Source organism: Vanellus vanellus (genome assembly GCF_965231255.1).
Source record: "Vanellus vanellus genome assembly, chromosome: 20".
Taxonomy (NCBI): domain Eukaryota; kingdom Metazoa; phylum Chordata; class Aves; order Charadriiformes; family Charadriidae; genus Vanellus; species Vanellus vanellus.
The window spans coordinates 6324029-6344087 of record NC_138925.1 but is presented as its reverse complement, the minus strand read 5'-3'; the positions used below and the strand labels follow the sequence as shown (position 1 = coordinate 6344087).

General features: G+C 50.3%; 1 protein-coding gene across 1 annotated transcript in view; it reads left to right on the top strand.

Annotated features, from left to right (window-relative positions):
- NOC2L (NOC2 like nucleolar associated transcriptional repressor) overlaps positions 1-18967 on the top strand; it is a 53682-nt gene extending 34715 nt beyond the window's left edge. Inside the window, exons 16-19 of the mRNA XM_082493478.1 lie at positions 2369-2482; positions 7385-7520; positions 15763-15903; positions 18535-18967. Coding sequence (XP_082349604.1) covers positions 2369-2482; positions 7385-7520; positions 15763-15903; positions 18535-18680 — 537 coding nt within the window. The 3' untranslated portion in view covers positions 18681-18967. The remainder of the gene's footprint in view (positions 1-2368; positions 2483-7384; positions 7521-15762; positions 15904-18534) is intronic.
- The last annotated feature ends 1092 nt before the right edge of the window (positions 18968-20059 follow it).

Here is a 20059-nt window from a genome sequence, read left to right as displayed (position 1 = left end):
AAATTCATGTTGAGGTGTTCTGACTAGAAACATGGGAATGTTTTAATGGTCTTTTTTATCTCTGGGTTCCAGCACCCTTTAAAACCAGAAGAGCTGTGTCAGACAGAACAAATAGATTTTTGCCCTCTGTAAGAAGAGTCTTTCTGAGAAGCTGTCCATACCAAGCAGCATCAACAAATTGCCTGATTACAGCTGGCAGCCTGATCCGAGCCTGATCTATAAATGGGGGTGACTTTGTACTCCTTGGGAATTACTCCTCTTGCCATAGCGATGGGTCAGACCGACAGTAAAGCTGTGCTGTCTGCTGGCTGGCGTCTCCGCTAGCGAGTGCTGCTGGAGTCGGCGGTACATCAGCTGTGCTTTCGGGCAGCCTGCCGGGGAGGAGACCGGAGAGCAGACACAGGCTCCAGCAGTGCAGACCTGGAGCCGTGTTACAAACAGTCCCGTGGGGGTTGTGAGTCTGGGACCCGTGATTACCAGAAAGGGCCTGTTTGGCTTGATGCAGTATTGATAGCGCCTGTTGAAGGATGCATAAATAGATTCTGCGCCATTAGAGTGCAGGTGACACAAGCTGGTCGCCATTTAATTGCAAAGTTCAGCTCCTGGTGCCAGCTGCAGAGACCACAGATCATCTCCACTTCCCTCCCAGTGTTGGGCCCCATCAAGAGCTGGCCTAGACTGATGTATTTCACTTCACAATATGTATACTGAGTACTTGCTTATTTGTGTAAACGGGGAGCTCTGCACTGCTATCCATTGCAGAGACCTGCTCTTTCTGTCCTGTTCATACACTGCTCTTTTCCTGCACCTTGGCTCACAGGCTGCAGCCAACACACCATAACTCCCTAGTTTTGGGGCTCAGCTCCCCAGAAGCAGTTGATTTGGGATGTGCTGAAGGATATTTGAGCTGTTGCTGTGTTTTCTGCTGTGAAGATGGTCTGACCTTTTGTTCCCACCCCCAGACAGGAGCATTGTGTACCCACAGCTGCCCATACAGAGCCCTGGATTTGTTCTTAGCCCTGGATTCAGGATACTCTTTTTGGATCTGTGTTGACCTTTGAGTGTATCTGTGCTAACCTTTGTTGTCGCTCATTCCCTTCCTCCTTTGCTTGTTTCAATTCCTACTTGTGTGTCATGTCTTTCTGCTTACGTTAGATTGACTTTTTACTGTGGGGTAATGCAAAGCCTTTGGCCACTGTGGTAATCCACTTAACAGGTACAGTTCTGTGTGGGTTTTAAGTTAAAGAGATGTTGGCAGTTTAAGAAGAATGTATTTTAATAGGACATACCACCACCCTTCTTTCAGCACTAACATGCCAAGTGATTGAAGCGTAAAAGAATTTTTAACCATTTAATTTGCTTCCCACCATTTACCATATTTGGACCTCCTTATTTTCCCTTCTTGGACGGGCTCGGCACTTCTTGCTCTGCTCTCTCAAGGTTGGGATGAGTCCAAGACCCTGCAGGGGAATGTTTGTTTCAAAAATAAACGCTTGGCTGTAGAACAGAGGGAACGGGCAATCAGACACCTTTGGTACTTAGGTCCTGTAAATGCTTGTGTGAGGTTTTTTCTGAATTAAAAGGCAAGAACTGAGCAGGTGATCAGATGCCTCCATTGAAGGAGCAGGGGACAAAATTTGTCCTGATTTATCCTCTGATCTGTCCCTTTGATTCCTACCTTCAGGTTTCAGTTGAAGTAAATTCTTTTTCCTTAACAGTAGGCTGCATCATCTGAGTTGACTTCTGTGTCAGTGTCTTCTTGCTAGAGCTAGAGTAGAAGTGAATTACAAGATAGTAATAGTGGATCCCAGAAGGCATTGAGCTGATTTTAGGAGAGCCTATTGTGAGTTCTCAGCAATTCTGAGAATCAAGCCTCTTCTAGAAGGGAGACATAGGAGTCTGGGAACCTACATTTCAGGCCACCATGCTGAGAAAATTTGGTGATCTTCCATAAGCTAAAGCATCTTAGGCACCACCATATAGATGCTCCTTTTTTGAGGACTTTACGCTGTCCTTCAGTGCCATTGGTATACTGTGCTTTGATACTGCATAAGTGAACTGTTGCATTGGCCAACCTGTCCATTTCATCTTTTGGCTTTCTTTGATTTCCTTGCAGTGCTCAGGCATAGCTTTACCAAAGGAGAGTTTTCAGTCACAACTCAGTAGTTGCTTAAATGACTGTGCCTGAATTCACACTTGGTCCTGCTTGCATTCTTAGTCATGGTTGCCAGTTTCCTACCAAGAAGCTGGGAAAAGGTGGCTTGGGAAAGGGTCTTAACCTCTGCTCTTGACTCCCTGCATTTGCCAGAGTTGTATTGGAAAACTGCTTTGAGAATCTTTTTTAAATTTGCACCCCCTCTCTCCACAGGAACAATGGGAGAAGCAGGTCAAAGAGGAGGGGACACCTCTGACCAAGTATTATACTCAGTGGAAGAAGCTCAGAGAGAAGGAGATACAACTGGAAATCAGCGGCAAAGAAAGAGTAAGAATGAAATCCCTAACTTATTGGACGTCATCTGTGCTATGGGGAGACAAGAGAGCCATGTCCTGGCAGCAGGATGGTGGCTGGTCACAACCAGCTGCACTGGTGTGAGCTGAAATTGGCTTGGGCTGTGTGAGTGCGTAGGCTGGGCATTCTTGGAAAGAGCATGAGAGTGGCTGGACGGCAGCCTAGCCGGTGTCTTCAGCTCCCTGCGGACTTGTCTTGCTGGGTTCTCTAGGAGCAACATCTGTGTCCCCTGCCTGGAGCCTGTTCATTTGCCCAAGTTAATAGAGGATAGGTGAGGTATGGTGAAGTAGCACTAGGATAAATTTCCCTCTGTCCCTGTTTGGGCTTACGCTCTTCAAGACCCATTGGTACAGCAGCAGCCTTTGTAATTCAGGACTGGGAAGCTGAAGACAGTAGTGATAGAGCAATTGTGTGTACTGGCAGGGGTAGATCGGGTAACAGATCCGATGAGTCTGAGCAGCTGGGGCAGTAGCCTTATTGTGGATGTTACTTTTGGAACAAGCATGTGATGTAGTTTTGAAGTTTAGACTGTACACACAGTTCCTGTTCTGTGCATTCATCTCCACGTTCATGGGCCTTCTCACATTGCTTTGGACAGTTTGCATCATTTCTTGCAAATTGCATTGCTTTCCTGATAGTAAATCAGAGTGGATTGAGCTCACGTAGGCCTTTAGCTCTTTTTCCAGCTCTGCAGAATGTGACTGGATTGCCATGCTAAAACCTAACTTTGCAAGAAAGTAGGGAGGGGAAGATGCCTCTCTTAGCAAAGGGAATATCGGAGTTGAGTTCTGTTTTACATTTTCTCATTTCACCCACGTGGGGATGGCTGGTTGTGAGGTGGGACTTGCTGTGTGGACAGAAATGCTCAGACTGCCATTTCCCACATCTCCTGCCCAAGGGAAGGCTCCTTGGCCGGTCCTCGTGGCACTGTGCTGCAGGATGCAGAAGGTGGGGGTGGGAGCTTACTTACATTAGGAGTCTGAAGGAAAGCTGTCTCGATGCTAATGCAATGAAAGTGGCTGAGCTAGGCTCTTGGCCAGGGAGCAGGAAATAGATATAATTGGTGTCTCCAGTGTATGGTGGGGAACAATTAAAATAATCAATGGGACATGAGGATGATTGGCTCTGAGCCAAGTCCCAGAGCACGGTAGAAGACCTGGGAGATCCTAGAAGTGTTCAGTATCGTATACCAACCTGAGATAAGGGCAGGAGGCTGAAATTCCCTGGGGCAGCCATGCAGGGGGAACGAAAAACACACTTTTTTTCTGTGCAAACCCAGCAGGAGAATGTGGCCTCTGTAGAAAGGAAATTAGGGAAGGAGAGCGAAGAAACGACAAGAAGCTGTGGCTGTGAGTGGGGCTAATATCTTGCCCAGAACTGGCCCTGCTGGTGTGAGCTGACACTTTCCTGGTGCTGAAGCAGCTATCCCAAGGGGAGAGATCAGCCCTCAGTGGAGACAAGCCCCCCGTCTCATATTAAAGGGAGGGGAGAGCTGGAGCTCCTTGGGGTGGTGAGGGAGGACCAGCTAGGGTGCAGAGCTCCCCTTGAGGGGGATGGCTTTCCTGTGGTAAGGCTCAAGAGGGTGACTTCTGAAACCAGGGGAAGTCTGAAGGGCAGTGACAGGGACTTGTTTTCTCTTGGAGAAAGTGGGCTGAACAGATAAGCCCACAGAGAGAGACAGACTTTGGAGTTAGCTTTCCGAAAGGCCTGTGGCTGCCTGACATCTTTGCTTGGTGAATGGGGCTGTTGTCTCTCTCGGTGGGGACTGCCAGCTTAATGATGCAGCATTGTGAAGCCCCAGCAGGAGAGTGAACACCATGAGGCCCATTAGGGCTGGGAAAATCCATGTCCCATTAGCAGCCATTGGGGGGAAGAAATAATAACAGAAAAAATCAGCCTGGCTCTCAGCTGGTATGAGCTGCAGCTTGCCTTATATAACAACGCTGACCCTGTCTGCCCATTCCATTTGCTTTTCCCAATGGTTTTTAATGGGATGTAGACTAATCGGCTTCGTGAGACTCAGTAGATAGTAACCCTCTAGCTGGGGATTAAAAGACTGTCCCCCAAATTACCTAATTACTGCTACTGTGTGATGAACACAGGCTGTATCTGTGAGCTGTGGCTCAGTGCAAGTCTCATGCCTTTGCTTTGTGATCACTCCGCACCTAGTAGGCTTTTCTGGTGCCTTTTATTTTGAGGTGCCCATCTTGAACGTACTCCTGTGGAGTCTCAGAAAGTTGGAGGTAACACAAATCAGCATGATTCAACACCAGGTCCTTTTTAATATGCTCAGGTTGAGTTCAACCAGTACTGATGTCACCCAAAAGTGTAGGCTGCCTGTGGAAATGGGGACTTTTCCTAGGCAGTATGAAAATACAAACAAGTCCCAACTAACAGCCTCTGCTCCCTGCTGCACATGCCCTGCACAGGATACTGGAGAAATGTTTCACAATGTTGAGATAAGTCTCTCTCTTTTGCTTCCTTGAATTGGAGAAGTTTGGAGAATTGGAGAAGACTGTTCCGCATCATGTACATGAGACATTTCACTCATACACAGCTCCATTTCCACTTTAAACCTAATAAGTGATGTGTTCCGTGGAAACAGCCCATGCTCAGGATGCGTGACGAGGGAGAATGTGATCTTGGATGATTTTTGCGTTTCATTTACTGCTGCCGAGCAGTAACAGTGACCAGGGTCATGGAGAACATGACTAGCCAACAGGGTCTCGGGCAGTTGATGCAGCAGTTGTTTATCAAAACTGGTTTTCTGCTTCTGTTTCTGACACTTTGAACCTCAACTATTTCCACGTTAAGCAGTGCTGGACTCCTGTTGAACTGGTGCTGAAGAGTGATAGTGGCGACTCTGCAGGTAGCGTAGCCCTTGGCACAGAAGAGGGCCCAAAGATGCTGCCTGTGACTGGGAGACTGCCAGAGTGAGCTCAGCATGTCATACTGGTGACATGCCACACTACCTATTGGAGTGACCATCTCTGGGACATGAGAGGCCTTGACTGAGGGAGGACATGGTGGTCCAGGTCTTGAGCTGCAGGAAGGGTTGATGCTTCTCCCCAAGGCTGGGATGATGGCAGCATGACCTGGCTGAGGCTCTTGCAGAGGCAAGGAATGTATAAACTGAAAGGGATCAGATACGGGGACTGTGTCTGTGATCACAGCCTAATGCTGGGTTAGAAGCATAGCTGTTGCTTTGAGTTTTATTTATGGAGCCTCTCCTTGAATCAGTATTTCTGGAGCATCTCCCTCTGCCCTCCCACCCTCTGTAAAGTTATATGCCAGAACAGATGAGAGGAGTGAAGCAGGAGCCTGTCTTGTCCACCAGGAACTGGTAGGAGCTAAGGAAAACATTTTCACTCTGGCAGCTCCCCTGCCCCACGATGGAGCTTGCGGGAGCATAACCACACTAGGAAAGAGGCTGGTTACGGTATGTTGTTAGGTCAGCTGAGGGCAGCGGTTGGGCAGTGACTCTGGATTGCTGCTCTTGCTGCATTTTGCTTCCCAAGTCTCTTCTCTGGCATGCCACAACTGCTGTTTGGAAAGCCAGTCGTGTGCTGCTTTCTTCACATGTCTTCCCAGCACAGAGACAGCCCAGCAGGTCTCTGCAGGGCCGGCGGAAGGCGAGGCATCTCATAGTGGAAAAGAGCCCGTGGGAAGATGATTTAAAATTAGGACCCCACAAATGGCGGTTGGTGATTTGCTCCCCTCTCCCCTTCTCTGGCCAGCTTCTGACTTTCCATCCTGGTGCATCACGTTATTGCTTGTAAGCGCTCAGCTCCCAGAATCAATATTGCCCAGCTGGGGACCATAACCGTGAAACAGGCTGGGAGAAATTGCTGGAACTGGCTGCAGGAGCAAATGCACGTCTCTGTGTCTCTCGTTGTCTCTCCCCCCATCCCCATTCTCTCACTCTTTCTCTCTCTCTCTCTCTCTCTCTCTCTCTCTCTGCTGAGAGCTGCTTTTCTGTATAGACTGTGCTTTGCTGCTCTTCCCGCTGGGGGAAGCTCACGGGAGGGTTGAAGTGGATGTGATCGGAGAGGAGTGTGTTGAGGGGTGGTCTGACGGGTGGGAGAGAGCAAATGAGTTATTACTCGCAGGGCGAATGTTTCCAAGCAAGCTAATGTGTGCTAATGCATGAGTGCTTCCCAGGAGGTGTGCAGCCAGGCACGGGCAGCGGGCAGCTGATGTTCAGAGAGCACTTGGGATTTAATTTGCATTCTGATTATCTTTGCCCTGCTGGCCTGAGCCCTTGCAAGTAAATCCTCCCCCTAATCCCCCTCCGGAGAGGTGTAAAGAGCAGTGAGGTGGTGTCAATTGCAAGTACTTAATGGCATTGATATTGGCTGTCTGCAGCAGCAAGGCTCTTGGCCCATTGATCTCCATAAGGGCTGGCAACCGGGGAGGCCATGGTGCAGACAGACCTTAAGCATCTTCAGCACCTTGCCATTTAACTGTGCTGAAATCTGCAGCTGAAAAGACAGTGCCTTTGCTATAGCTGTCACAGCTTTTGGTGTTGGTGGAAAACTGCTACATCAGAGATGACTGGCACAGTCTGGCTTGATTGTACTTGGCTGCCCGAGCTCACAGGGCCTGCGTGGCTTTCAGTCCAGAGATGTAGGACCGCCAGCTTGTCGTGGATGTCTTGCGTTTTATCCATGCAATAGTACCAGCAGTAGACAGCCCATTAGCAAAAGTAGTAGATAAAGATGTAACTCATGAATCTACCTGTTGCTCCCCTGCTTGGCAACCCCAACCTTTCTCAGCAGTGTGGCTTCCACATACCAGGCAATGCCAAAGCTCAGCATTTCATGTTTACAAGTACAAATTAAGGTTGTTCTTACTGTTGGTTTTGGTTTTTTCCAGCTTGAAGACTTGAACTTCCCAGAAATTAAGCGTAAGAAGCAGAATGAAAACAAGGAGGAAGATAAGAAGGAATTCAAGGACCTCTTTGACCTGGACAGTGACTCTGATGAGGAGAATGTTGGATTCCCTATAAAAGGTACGGGGCTGGGGCTGGGCATACGTTCTCCTTGCCCAGAATTCTGTATGATGTGGGTCGATATGGCCCTGCCCCAAGGAGGATGCATGCTGGCCACATTTGGTTCAAAAGATATATTGTTAGGGCAAGAGAGCACAGGATGATGATGCCTTTTGGAGGCTTTTAATGTGATAGGTAGAAGGTAGTTGGGAGGCTTTTGTCTTTCTCTCCCTCTCCTATTTTGTCACTCCAGCTCATTTTAAAGCCTTAGTCCTGCATTAGTCTTTTTCTGTATACAACCCGTACTCTCTCCTCCCCCGGCACCTTTGTTTTGTCACAGACTCTGACCTGATAGCACAAGAACCAGGGGATGAAGGCAGACCTCTGCTTCCAGAGGCTTCAGTGTAGCAGCCCCAGTTTGTACTGTAATTCCCAAAGAGTGAGTTCTCCGTCTTGTGCTTATAACCTGTGCAGGTTCTGGGCTGAAGTCTCACGTTGGAGAACATAAAAGTGTTTGCTGTCTTTTTGCACTGTGAGTGGAGGTGCAGAAATCCATGTTTTGTTTCCACACCTAAAAAAGAGGAGCAAGAATGTTGCTCTACCTGACAGCGTGCTGGGTCTTTGCTGTATAGATCGTTGCAAACAGTAGCTGTCGTGGGGCTGGCTACCAGAATAAGGATCTCTGATGGAAGAATGGTTATCTTGTATTTGCATGTACTTCTGATTTATTTATTTTATAGTGATTGATGTTGCAAGTATTCTTAACAAGCCAAGAAAGTCTAGAACCTCTAGAGAAAATGGAGTGATGTCACTCTCTGGCTGTGACCACGAGGGGGCCACAGTAAATTGTGGAACCTGCCCGAGATGTTCACCACATAGTTTGAGGAAAACCTTAGATGTTCTTTTTGTAATGTGTAATGTTTGGGATATCGCAGGTTTTCTAAATGCATTGTCATTCATATAGCAGGGCGACTTGCAGGAAGACAGAGTTTTCTTGTTTGGAGATTTAATCTACAGATAAAGTCCTAGTTTGTTGTGCGCGTTGTAAGGCGTGAGGATAAATCTTGAGACTTACCACAGAACCAACGAGCATTGTCTCCCTCACAGGCATCTGTGACACAGACGGAAGAAAAGATTGGAAAACTCTTGTTTGATAGCTTGAGGTTGAAGTCAGTGGATTTTTGTAGGTGACCTGACAAAGGTTGGGAGGAGAGCAGAAGTGAACACGTGACCCACCAAAGTATTGAGAGACCAGTGTGACATCAAAATGGTTTGCTGAGGTATTTCCTTGAGATCTGGGGCTGTCCTGCCTGCTACATGAGTCAATGCCTTAGAATAATCCCAGTGGCTTCTTAAAAGGCAGTGATAGCTGCAGTTCAGAAGGCAGGTTGCTGGGAGCCGGGGACACCCAGGGTCTCTTCCTCTGCCTCCCAGGAACTGACTTTATGTACTCTGGGGAGGTTTGTTGGACTGATGGACTTCTGGATGTACACTGGGATCCTAACGAGGCACATCTGTGATGAAAGTTTCTGATGGTACAATCCAGGGTCTCTGGCAGCTGTCTGTGGGGCAGCTAATGTACACAGCTTCTACCTTTCTTTCTGGTGCTTGCCTGCTCACTGTAGAAATCTGCTGACTATAAAGGTTTGCCATCTACCTGTTAGGCATGGCTTTCACCCCCCTCTGTCTGTGCATGTGCTTGTGACATCTGCCCATGAGGTTCTTTGGCAGCTTTAAGGGGCTGACATACATTGCGAAGAGAGTGCAAATGAGGACTAAGGTCCACATGATATCAAAGGGCTCTCCCTGCCCTGTTTGTATGAGTCCCACAGCTGTAGTCTGCGGTATTGCCCATGCATCAGCACTGCAGTGTCACTAATGGGTCTTGCCTTTCGGCATTCCTGGGTCAGCTGCCTCTATAGCCTTTGTTCTTCACAGGGTGGAGGGAGGGAACAGGCCCTGAAGGCAGCTTCCATCTCAAGGAGCAACTGTGCTCAGCCCCACCATGGATCCTGAGGGGCTGGGTGGAGACAGCGGAGCACTGGGTCTGCACTGTAGCATAGGGTGAAGTCCCCTCCAGGCAATGATGTGACTCCGCAGTGGGAAAGGGACAGGGAACAGGGAGGCTGGGAAAAGCGCCTGTGTCTTGGGAGATGCATACAATGAGCTCTTGTTCTTACTCTGTGTGGGGTGTGAGATGTTCCCAGCCGTGCTGAGCATTCAGTAACTGTCAGGGCTGGCTGCAGATGGAAGTCAGAGGAGCCAGTGCTCCAGTTCCCTGTCTTTGTGGCCATTGTTCTACAGGGTGGCCAGATGCAAGGGAATTTGGGAGGCCCTGCAGCTGCTGTGGCCTGTGTATTTGCTTCTTCACCTGTGAGGTTTGAAGGCGTACCAATCTCCTCTCCTCAAATAAAGCAAAAGGAGAGTCTGCGACAAATGGAAGGACTTTGGTTCATCTTTAATCAGCCTCAAACTACTTCCAAGAGAGACACGTTGAGCAGCTGATGGCAGAAATCTAGGCAGGAAGATAAGACTGCCCTGGAGGGACCTTCTGGGAGAAGAAAACAAGAAATATAGCTGGAAAACAATAAATATAGCTGAGAATGCCCAGTGATGTTGACCTCCTTGAAAAGTGAGAGACCTGATCCAAAACAGGTTGGTGCCATGAAAGTAACTGTGACACTGATGTGTTGTGATGATCTGGGAAGCTCATCAGAGCAGATCAGCCCTTCTGACACCACAGTACTTTCAGATGTGGGCAGAAGGGGATTGGGCTGGTGGGCTATGCCCTCCCTGCTCTGGGAATGGAAGCGGGGGCATGGTCTGGGAATGCCAAGGCTGATGTGGGAAAAGGTGCTGGAAAGATCAACCATACCCAGGGATGTCCATGCTCTCCACATTAGCAAGGCTTGGCAGTGGCACCCAAAACTCTGTTCAGAGTTCTTACTGGAAAGAGCCAATTCCAGAATCCTGGGCATTTGTAGGTCTCTGCAAAGAACAGGAAGGGAAGGAGAGACTTCTGCAAAGGAAGGAATTCTCTGCCAGAAAAGTCCTAGTTAGATAGTTGTGGTGGTCTGTTGCTGTAACTCACCCTCTTAGGCAACCCCACAGGTTAAATCTGTGAGGATGGTTTGCCCTGGTCTGGAAAAATCTCTTCCCCCTGACAATTATTACATAGAAGTCTGGATTTCAGAATCTGCGGCTGGTGCAGCATCATTGTGGCTTTCTGGTGTGATGTTGGGTAGGGAGGCATAGTGCTCCCGTCTCTCACTCATCACAGCATTTGGCTTGGCAGAATCTTTCCTCTGTTGACAGGACGTTCTTCCAGTGAGTAGTTGTCAGGTCCCAGACCAAATTCACAAGAGTGGAAAATTGCCTGCTGAAAGCCAGGAAATTATCAGTTTTCTTTTATTTAGCTGCTGTTCAAAGCCTCCCTCACCTTTTCTTTTGATTTAAATCAAATTAAAAGTACTGTATCAGTGAAATGTTGATTTTTGGTTTACACTGTCTCTAATCTCTCTGGAAGTGATTAGGCCTGGAGAGTGACTAGAGTTCTTGGGTTGAGCATTGCTAGCCAAAACATCTTGCTAATTAACTAACTTCTACCTCAAAGACCTTCGTATTTCTCAGGGCAGAGCAGGCTTCGGAAGAGGTCTTTCCAACCCCAAGCACATTTTTTCCAAACTGAGGGAGTTGAGGAGCTCCCTATTCTCAGTTTGACATTACTCATTCCAGGGGGAGCCAAGGGTAGATGATGGAAACTGTACATGGGAGGGGGGTAACGTGCAGATCCTGTTGTCCTCCAGCAGCACCGGTGCAGTTGTGAATTACCTTCACTTCTGTCTGAGCATCCCCCTCTTGTCCACCCCCACCATTTTCAGCTGTGCTGTAGCAGAGAAAGGAGATTTGCTGCATCCAGCCCTTGGCCACCATCTCTGCAGCTCCCAGATGGGAACCACCCACCCCTGCTCTCTTCCCACTGAGGAGCAGGAGCAGCGGCAGCATCCGGCAGAGCCACCTCCTCCAGAATCCTCCCAGAACAGCATCCCCCGAGCAGGGAAGGAGCGCCACTGGGGACTGCCCTGGAGTTGAGTAGGAAGCATCCTGGAGTTTCCCAGACAGTAGGAGAAACTGCAGCATGGGTTGGGGAGCAGATTCAGATGGGGTATATTCCTCTGGGCATTATGTTGTGGTAGTGGATTCTGGCAGGGCAGGTGCTCCTGGAGGTATCTTTGGAATGATTCAGGGGTGAAAGTCAGCTCCAGCTGGTGTTACCACCTTGAATCTTCCTATGCTTCAGCTCCAGGGCTGGGCTATAATTGCACGTGTTGAGGAGAGAGGTTACAGGCAGGTGCGCAAAGATGCAGGTGCAAGTTAAACCCTTCCAGTGCTCTTGCAGTACATTGAGGTAAGAGGGAAGAGGAAAAAGTATGTTCAGGCCAGGGGAGGTTACAGGGCGGTCCGCAGCTTAGAGATGTTCTGAACTGAGGATGGCAAAGAGACCATTTTGTTTAATACCCGCTGATGAATGTGTTGGTTCCCTGATTGCGTCTGATCCTCATTGTTAGTGTGGCTTCCACAGCATCCTCTGGTAACACAGCAAGACATGCCACAATTTTAACTTAGACATTGTTTGAAAAAAACCAATTTTTTTTTCTTTTAGCTTACTGCACATTAGCCTCTTGTGCAAGCCACAGCCATCAGCCTGCTTTAATGGACCCTGTAGGATCCAGGCATAAACCTGTCTCTTAGACCTCTCTTCTTGAATCCCAACCCCAGTTTTGTGTTAGGCCAGAGATGAAAGGCCGATAGTGGGCCATCTGCTCCCCTTGGCCCAGGCCTTCTTCCTGGTCCCTCAGGTCCTGCAGGACCCAGCAGTAGCTAAGCTCTCCTATCCTTCCTTACCTTAACCTTAGCCTAGGAGCCTCACAGCAGCCAAAACCATGATAAGCCATTTCTCTTTAACCGCAGCAACCTTTTCCCAGCTCCATAAGCTTTGCAGGTCTCCAGTCTTCTTTCCTGAGTCCCAACCCTGAGTTCAGCCTTTGCAGAAGGCCCTGGGAGAAAAAGCCTCCTGCCCGTCTGAATCCTCCTTCTCACTTCTCAGGCCTCGCTGAATCCAGCAATGAACGAATTAATCTCTTCTGAATCCTAGCGATAACAAGTGTTTCTGTGTCTGGTGTCATGTTTATTGAAGTCTCATTGGGTTTCTTTGTGGTTTGAGCCACCTTCTCGGTCAATTCTGGCACTCCTGTTTATTTTAGGGGCTCCTGAAAGAACGGAGAGGGTGGTGGACAGTTCTTTGGAATTCGGTCAGTAAGTTCATCAGTACAAATCCATATCGGCTCCTGGAGGCTGGGAGTGCTGGTTAGGTCCCTGTTGTTGCATCTTGTGTTGCTCTGGGAGACCTCAACCAGGATGAAGTTTGGTGGGGTGCTGCTGGCTGGTGTGCTGGGGAGGAGTACCTCCTGCTCGGTCAGTCAATATGAAAAATTCAGGTGTAATAATGGAGGCGGGAGAGGGAGAGATGTCTCGACACAGTTGGAGTGGGGTTTGAGACAGGACTTTGAGTTCACGCGCCCAGGGTCCCAGCACGGGGGTCCTTCCGACAAGGCGATGCTGCCTCTTGGTCGTTTATTTCTGGTGGCTTTGTTCGGGTCTACGCCTGGCTGCGGTGCAGCCACACCAGGGAATAAATTGCAAGCTGTGCACTGATGCGTGCAGCAGATACGGCTGCACAGGAAAAGGAAGGAAAGTGATGAATTTGCAATCATTTTTTAATCTCGTGGATCTGAGGGGAGATTTCCCCTACTCTTGCCTTCTGCAGGTGGAGCTGAAAGCTGCCTGATGATTTCAACAGGATCGCTCACCCCCGGCATGCTCCCCAAGGGGGCAGGAAAGGTGGTGAATGCAAACAGTTCCATCACACGAGGACAAGATGCCCTCTGGAATGGAGAGAGCGTTTGGCAGGGAGCAGAGACTCCCTCGCTTCGGTCTCTGCAAGATCTGAAGAGGGGAGAGAAACAAGTTTGGCCATTTCAGGAACCCCCGAGCAGGCAAGGGAGGAAAGAGCTGGGAGATGGGGAGGAAGAAGGGTGGATTTGATCAATCTGAGTGTCGCTGGTGGGGGTGGGGAGGTTCACGCATTCCTCTCATTTACCAGCTGACACGTCTCTGGGAGGAAAGGCGGCCGCTCCTGGAAATTATTAATGGCTTAGAAAGAGGTGCTGGACTGCCTCGTCATGAGGCAATTAAAGGCGAGAAGGGAGCGTGGCTGCAGCGTCTCTCCGGGCCTGGCTGTAATGAGTGATCTGTCCACATTAGGTGTTGGTGTGCCTCTAATGAACTTGAACAGGTTTCTTCATTTATCCCTCACGTAATCATATTACATCAATTTAATGCCAGACTGGTGGGGGCCAGGGGTGTGGAAGGAGAGGTCAGACATTTTCATTTCCTAGCAGCATAATCACGGCCCTTCTCAGTGGCAAAATTCCTGCTGTGGGCTGTCAGCTTGAGGATCCAGAGGCAGAGTGAGGAGGAAGAGGGGAGCAGCACCGGTTAACCGGAGCACCCTGAGCATTGTCTTCTGGAGTCTTTGCTGGTACACTTCTGCCTCAGGAGATGGAAGCTTGAGTTCTGCTTGAAGGCTGTATTGGGACCTCCATGTGTGTACATCGGTGGAAGGGGAGGCAGGGGCTGAGCTTAGGGGAGGGGAGCAGGAGGTTGGAGAAGTTCAATAAATTCCTCTTAGTGGCCTGCTGCCTGTGTCGTAGCATGTAGGAATGACCCGATACCCGGTTCCTACCCACAGCTGGATTCTCTGCATACTCTCAGGTGAGCTGATAGCTGGATCTGTCGGTGCTTTTGCTAGTGCTGCTTGATGGATGAGAGCGTGCCCCTCTCGGTGGTTGCCTGAGCTGCTCAGGTGCCCATCAATATGATGTGGTGCAGTGAATAGCACTGCAATCCATCTCCTGTGGAGCGGGTGCTCTCCGCATGGCTGTGGGCGCCCGAGAGAGCTCCGTCCACGAGATGTAGCTTCCGATCCCTCGGGGGGGCAATTGCACAGAGGCTGCATGCTGGCAGAGCTGACAGATGGGTGAAAGCAGAGCGAGCAGGGTGATGACGGGGAGCTGGGAGCGCTGGCAGCCAGCTTATTAATGGCTCTGTATCCAGTTCAGTGAGTAACATAGGTCAGCTGCTGAGGAGGGAGCATGGGGCAAAAAATCGACGCCACGGTGGAGCCCAAGAATCACAACGGGAGAAAGATGTACAGCCAGTCTCCACGCAGAGAGCCTGAAGTGTGAATAAATAGCTTCTTCAGCAACTTCGTAAGCGAGGGCAAGCAATCGGCAGCACCGAGCTGGGCTTAGCTCAGGGGTGGTGGCTGGAAAGGGGCAAGAAGAAGCTGGTTCTTCTGCTCCCTCTGTACAGAATTTGTATTCTGTCATTTCAATACCCGGTGACTGACACTGGCCGGAGGAGGGAGAGAGGGGAGAAGCACTCTTCCACTGAGGTGAACTCAACCTGGGTAAAAGAAGTCGGGTTCCAGAGGCTCAGAGGCAGATGGTTTTCCTGCAGGCCAAGCACCTAGAGGCTCTTAATACTTCCTCCGAGGCTCCCTCGGACCTGGCTAGCCATCTCCAGAGGGAATTTGCAGCAGTGTCTGTTCCTAGACCTTTTTCTTGTCCCTAACAGAGGGAATAAAGCTAAGAGAGGTTTACAAGGATGCCCTGGACCAGAGTCTGCCCCTGTTTTCAGTTACATATAACCATGGAGGGGCGGAGGTGGGTGTACTCAGGCACTATTTCTCAGTGGAACCAGCCCGTCTGGTCTCAGCTTCATGACTTGTTCCTTCTCCTTTCTCATGTCTGTTCAGTAGGCCAATCTCTTCTCATGGTACTCTTCTGTCTGTCTTCGCCTCCTAGCTTTCATGTCTCTCTGAGCAGGGCAGACAGACAGGTTCATGACAGATGCTTGGGCGCTGTGCCAGTGGTGCTCTATAAATACCAGCTAGCAGCAAATCCTGGGGTTTAGCAGTAAAACCCTTTTATGGGCTTCTGAGGTGGTTTCTCTGACTCCATGTCTTGGCCTTCCTGGCCTCCAGCAGGTGCCTCTGAAAGATGCCCCTTTAAGATGCATTAGCTGTGCTCCTGAGGGTGACTGTTGGGATGGCGGCACTGTGCCCTTTGCATACGCTGCCTGCACATGTATGCTTGTGCGCTGCTGTCTGTTTCCATTTACATAGTGAAAATACTTGCAGGTAAAGCCAAAGCCAAGCAGGCATCAGACGACAGTTCAGAAGCAAGCAGCGAGGAGTACGGCGAGGATGATGATGAAGAAGAAGGAAAGTATGAAATCGAGGAGGACGAGGAAGAATTGGAAGACGACAGTGATTCAGGTGGTAAGTAGTGCAGTTGAGCAAAGGGGAAAGGAATTACTGACAGCACTGGTACCTGGAGGCTCCTTTGCATTCTGGGCACTCCCTTACGACGGAACCGTCTCCACTTTTCTTGCTGTGCTGCTGTTCTGAGCTGCAGGCTGTCAGGAGGGACTTTTACACACACGCGCGCACACCCCCTGGACAGGGAGACCTGCCAGTTCTGAGTTTATCCTGCGAAGAGAGTGAAGGGTTAAGGTCTTTGCAGGCCTTGCTCTAACAAGCCACCAGTCCCTTTCATCTCTTTTCAGGGCCCTCCTGCAGAGAGGCTCAAACAAACTCTTGAAGTGCAGCCCACCGCAACAGGGTACAGAAACCTTGCTTCAAGGCTCTCCACAGGTTACACATGCATGGGGGTGTGGAGGGTGCACTTCGCTTTTCATCTGAGCAGTGCCTGGGGTGTGGGGTGCTGCACAGGGGTAACCCTTTAGTTGCTGCTTCTCAAGAGCTCTTCCCAGAATAGAACTGGTAGGAGATCTTGTCCGAGTCCCGCACTCATCTAGGGTTTCTGCACTGAATCACCAGTATTTTGCCAGTATGGGTACAGCCCCTGCTACAACTACTGGCTTCGCTCTGTGCTTGGTCCTGGTCACTTCTGCCAGTTAGTAGCTGCTGCCCAGAGATGGAATCGGTGAGAGCAGTGGGTGTCAGCACAAGAGGTGACCAGTTCAGCATGCGCCTAGCAGGCCAGAACAGTGGTCTAAATGGCTACTCGAGGAAGCCACCAGCCGTGTCACCAGGGCTGTGCTAGACACCAAGCCAGGCTTTGCCGCAGCTGAGGAGAGAGTTTCTTCCCCTTCCGTCCCTCGCCCAGAGCCGCAGCCGGCCAAAGAGCCTGCTCCGCACCCCAGCAGCGCAGCTAACCACGTTCGGCTCCGTCTCGCCTGTGTCTGCCAAGTCACTCTGCGAACTTCGCAGACGGAAGCTGGGCCAGCCAGGGGCTCTGGCTGCTGTGGTGTTCCTTTGCTGGTTTTTGTGTGCCACTTGCTTAGGCCTTTGTATTTAGAGCGCCAAGGCTCTGCTCCTCAGCGTGCCACCGGGTGTGATGTGCGGTTGTGGGGAACAGCCACAAAAGCTCCTGTGTGGAGGCTTTCTTTGCTAGTTGGGGGAGCAGGGAGAGCAGGAAGGGGGAAAGACTCCAAGTGAGAGCAAAATCCGACTGATTTAGCATGGCAGATGGCTGTGGCTTGGCACGCACACCCAAACCTCGGCGCCGAGAATAGATGGGTATTTGATGCATGTTCTGACAATGCTGTAAAGGATAAAGAGGGAGTGTTTTCCCTCTCTGCCTACAGGAGTACTCAGGCAAGCTGAAGGAAAAGCACCCTTCCTTGGTGTCTGGGGGAGCAGGAACCCTGCTCCCCTCCCTTCCATCACCCCTAATGGCAGCTTCCTTCGCTTTGGGCTGTAGGAGCACGGCGTGGAGCCAGCAGAGTCTCTTAGTGCCTGGATACGCTGGTGTAGCAGCAGCGACGTTCAGGGCCAGGTGCTCCTGGCCTGTGGCACTTTTCCAGACATCCGTCAGGCAGGGCAGACAGGCAGAGCCACCCCTCCCAAGTCTTAAGCTCTGTGGGCTGGGTGTTCCTGTTGTGCTTTTTACCAAAACACACATGCACGCAGCCTGGTTGGGCAATAGAACAGCAAGGAGCTACTGTCCATGACACTCCCCCCCCCCCCCCCCCCCCCCCCCCCCCCCCCCCCAGCAGGCCAGAGCCTTAGGGGAGAACTCGGCACACGCTCTCGGTGCGCTGGAGAGGCACTTCTGTGGTCCTGATGCTCTGGTGTCACCAGTGCGGTTTTGAAAGATGAGAACTGTAGTCAGCATCCAGCGCCCGATCTGGACAGCCAGAGGTGACTTTTTGGCCTTTTTGGTGAGTGGGCTGAACTGGCAGAGCCTGACAGCTGATGCAGGGAGTGCTCGGGAGAGGGAGAGGCAGCCATGTCTCACAGCTGCGGCTGTGGGCATAAGGCCGGAGGTGGGAATTGGTGCTGAGCAGATGCTTTGCTGGTAGAGCCTAAGTAAGACGGTCTGCAGGGCCCCCTTTGGATGCGAGGTGTAGGAAGCTCAAGCCATGCTTCTGGAATGAGAGGGAAGGGCACTGGGGGTGAGGACGTGTACAGTCCTGCACAGCTCCTAGAAACCAGTTCTCACGTGTGCACCCCACTATTAAATACCACTTCAGAAGGAGGGCGCTTGGGGCTAGTTTTGCGTTTGAGAGTCTTGCAGTTACCTATGACAGCTCCTTTCTGTCAGCCCTTAGTGCCCAGCCTCCATCTCCCGGGAGAAACACTGCCCTGAGCTGTGAGGGCTCCTGGTTTGGAGGTGCCGCCTGCCTCGCGCCCCCCTGAGTTCTTAATTTGTGTTTCTGCCTCAGGCACAAGTGTGTGTTAGCCTCCTCTCCTATCGCCCCAGGTACTTCAGAGCCAGAGCTGTACTGAGTACCCCGCAGCGCTCTCCTACCGCTATCTGGGAGCTGCAGTGGCGCCAATAAATTAATGAGTGTCTGGGATTAATTAGCAATGAGTTGCCTCGACTTGCCTCACTCTCACTCCCAGTAAAGCAGGATTTACACCTCTCGCTCTTTCCACCCACAGAGGAAGGCAAGGAAGCCGCTCGGATTTCCCAAGGGTCACAGAAGCAGAGGAGCTGCACGCGTGGGATGTCACGATCTGATCTCGAACAGCTGGCCCAAGGGGAAGAGGACATTGTAGAGGACTTGGCTTTCTCTGATGACGACTGAGCACCCTCACAATCACCCCCTCCAAGCTTATCCCTTACCGAGCCGCTGTGTACTGGATCACACAGCCTTCCGCGCCTGTACCTGGTTCTCGCAGAAGTGGTAAGAGCTGGGGAGGATGGAGGGTGGGAGCCCAGCCCCAGGTGCCACCAAGGACTTTCTCAGTGACACAGCAGAGACGCTACTTGGACTTTCAAGCTTTTTCTACCGGTTATGTTTTTGGTAACAGTAAAATTGTGGCCATGTCAAAGCCAGTAAAACTGCTCAGCATAGGTAATAAAAAGCCCTCATTAAAATCTGCTGCTTTAAATAGCGTAGGGTTCTGTTTCAGCTGCTGCTGGAGCCCAAGTGAGCTGACCAAGGGGAACGACCAGTTCTTTTGTCCAAGGGTACAACTGTCTTTTTTCAGCCAACCACCTGTGTGGCCCCATATTTTCCTCTGGGCCCTCACCAAACCCCTCCCCTTTGCCAAGAAGTTGTTAAGGATTGCATAGGGTGGTTCAGCTTTGTATCTTCACTGCGAATGGAAGCCTTTATCAGGAACATCAGAAGCAGTTCAATCGCACTGGCTGTAAGTATGCTAAAGAAGTTAATTTTTTAAGTAAGTGTGTGCCTTGGGATATTTTGGGGGTGAGGGGGGAGGGTGTGCAGGCAGGAAGGAGTAAGAAGAGGCAAAACTAATAACGTAGGAAACATACTTTCATGTTGTGCTGCTGTTGGATTTGCGCAGGATACATTTCCTTAGCAAAAACAAGGCATGAGCCCGAGCTCTGTACCAGACCTATTGTTATCCACAGCGACATACAATCACCTCTTTCCAGGGCCAGTCGTAGCTGCTGATGCTGGTGGTGAACATCGTTGAGTTCTGCGAGTCCTGGGAACAGTAGTGATGATTGTAGGCTGTCTTGGGCTCCCGGCCTTTCTGTATTACACCTCAGAGCCCACCACTGCAGCCCCTGGGCAGCTTCTAGATGCAGCTCATTATGTGTCCTCTTGTGGGAGGACATTGTGTAGCTCAAGGTGGGTAAGGGCAACTTGTGATCTCCTGGGAAAATATAAACAGCTTATCTTGGTGAGACCACTGTTAGTCTGCAGGACCAGCAGCTAGGAAACATATTTCTTTGGAAAATAAACTGGAAATGGAGGGTATTTGCTGACCAAGGTAGGAAAAGTTAAGTATTCTTAGACAGAATCACTCCTGAAAATTAACTGTGCCTGTCAAGAGTTTGTGAATTTTTTTGTGAATTATTTGTGAATGCAGATTTTTGGAACAGAAGATAGAGGTCCAGGACTAAATGTGATCTTTAGTCTTCTCTGCCACCGTTCAGCGAGGTCAGTAGCTGTCTGTCAGTGCAAGGGGTGGCGAAGCCACCTGCACAGAC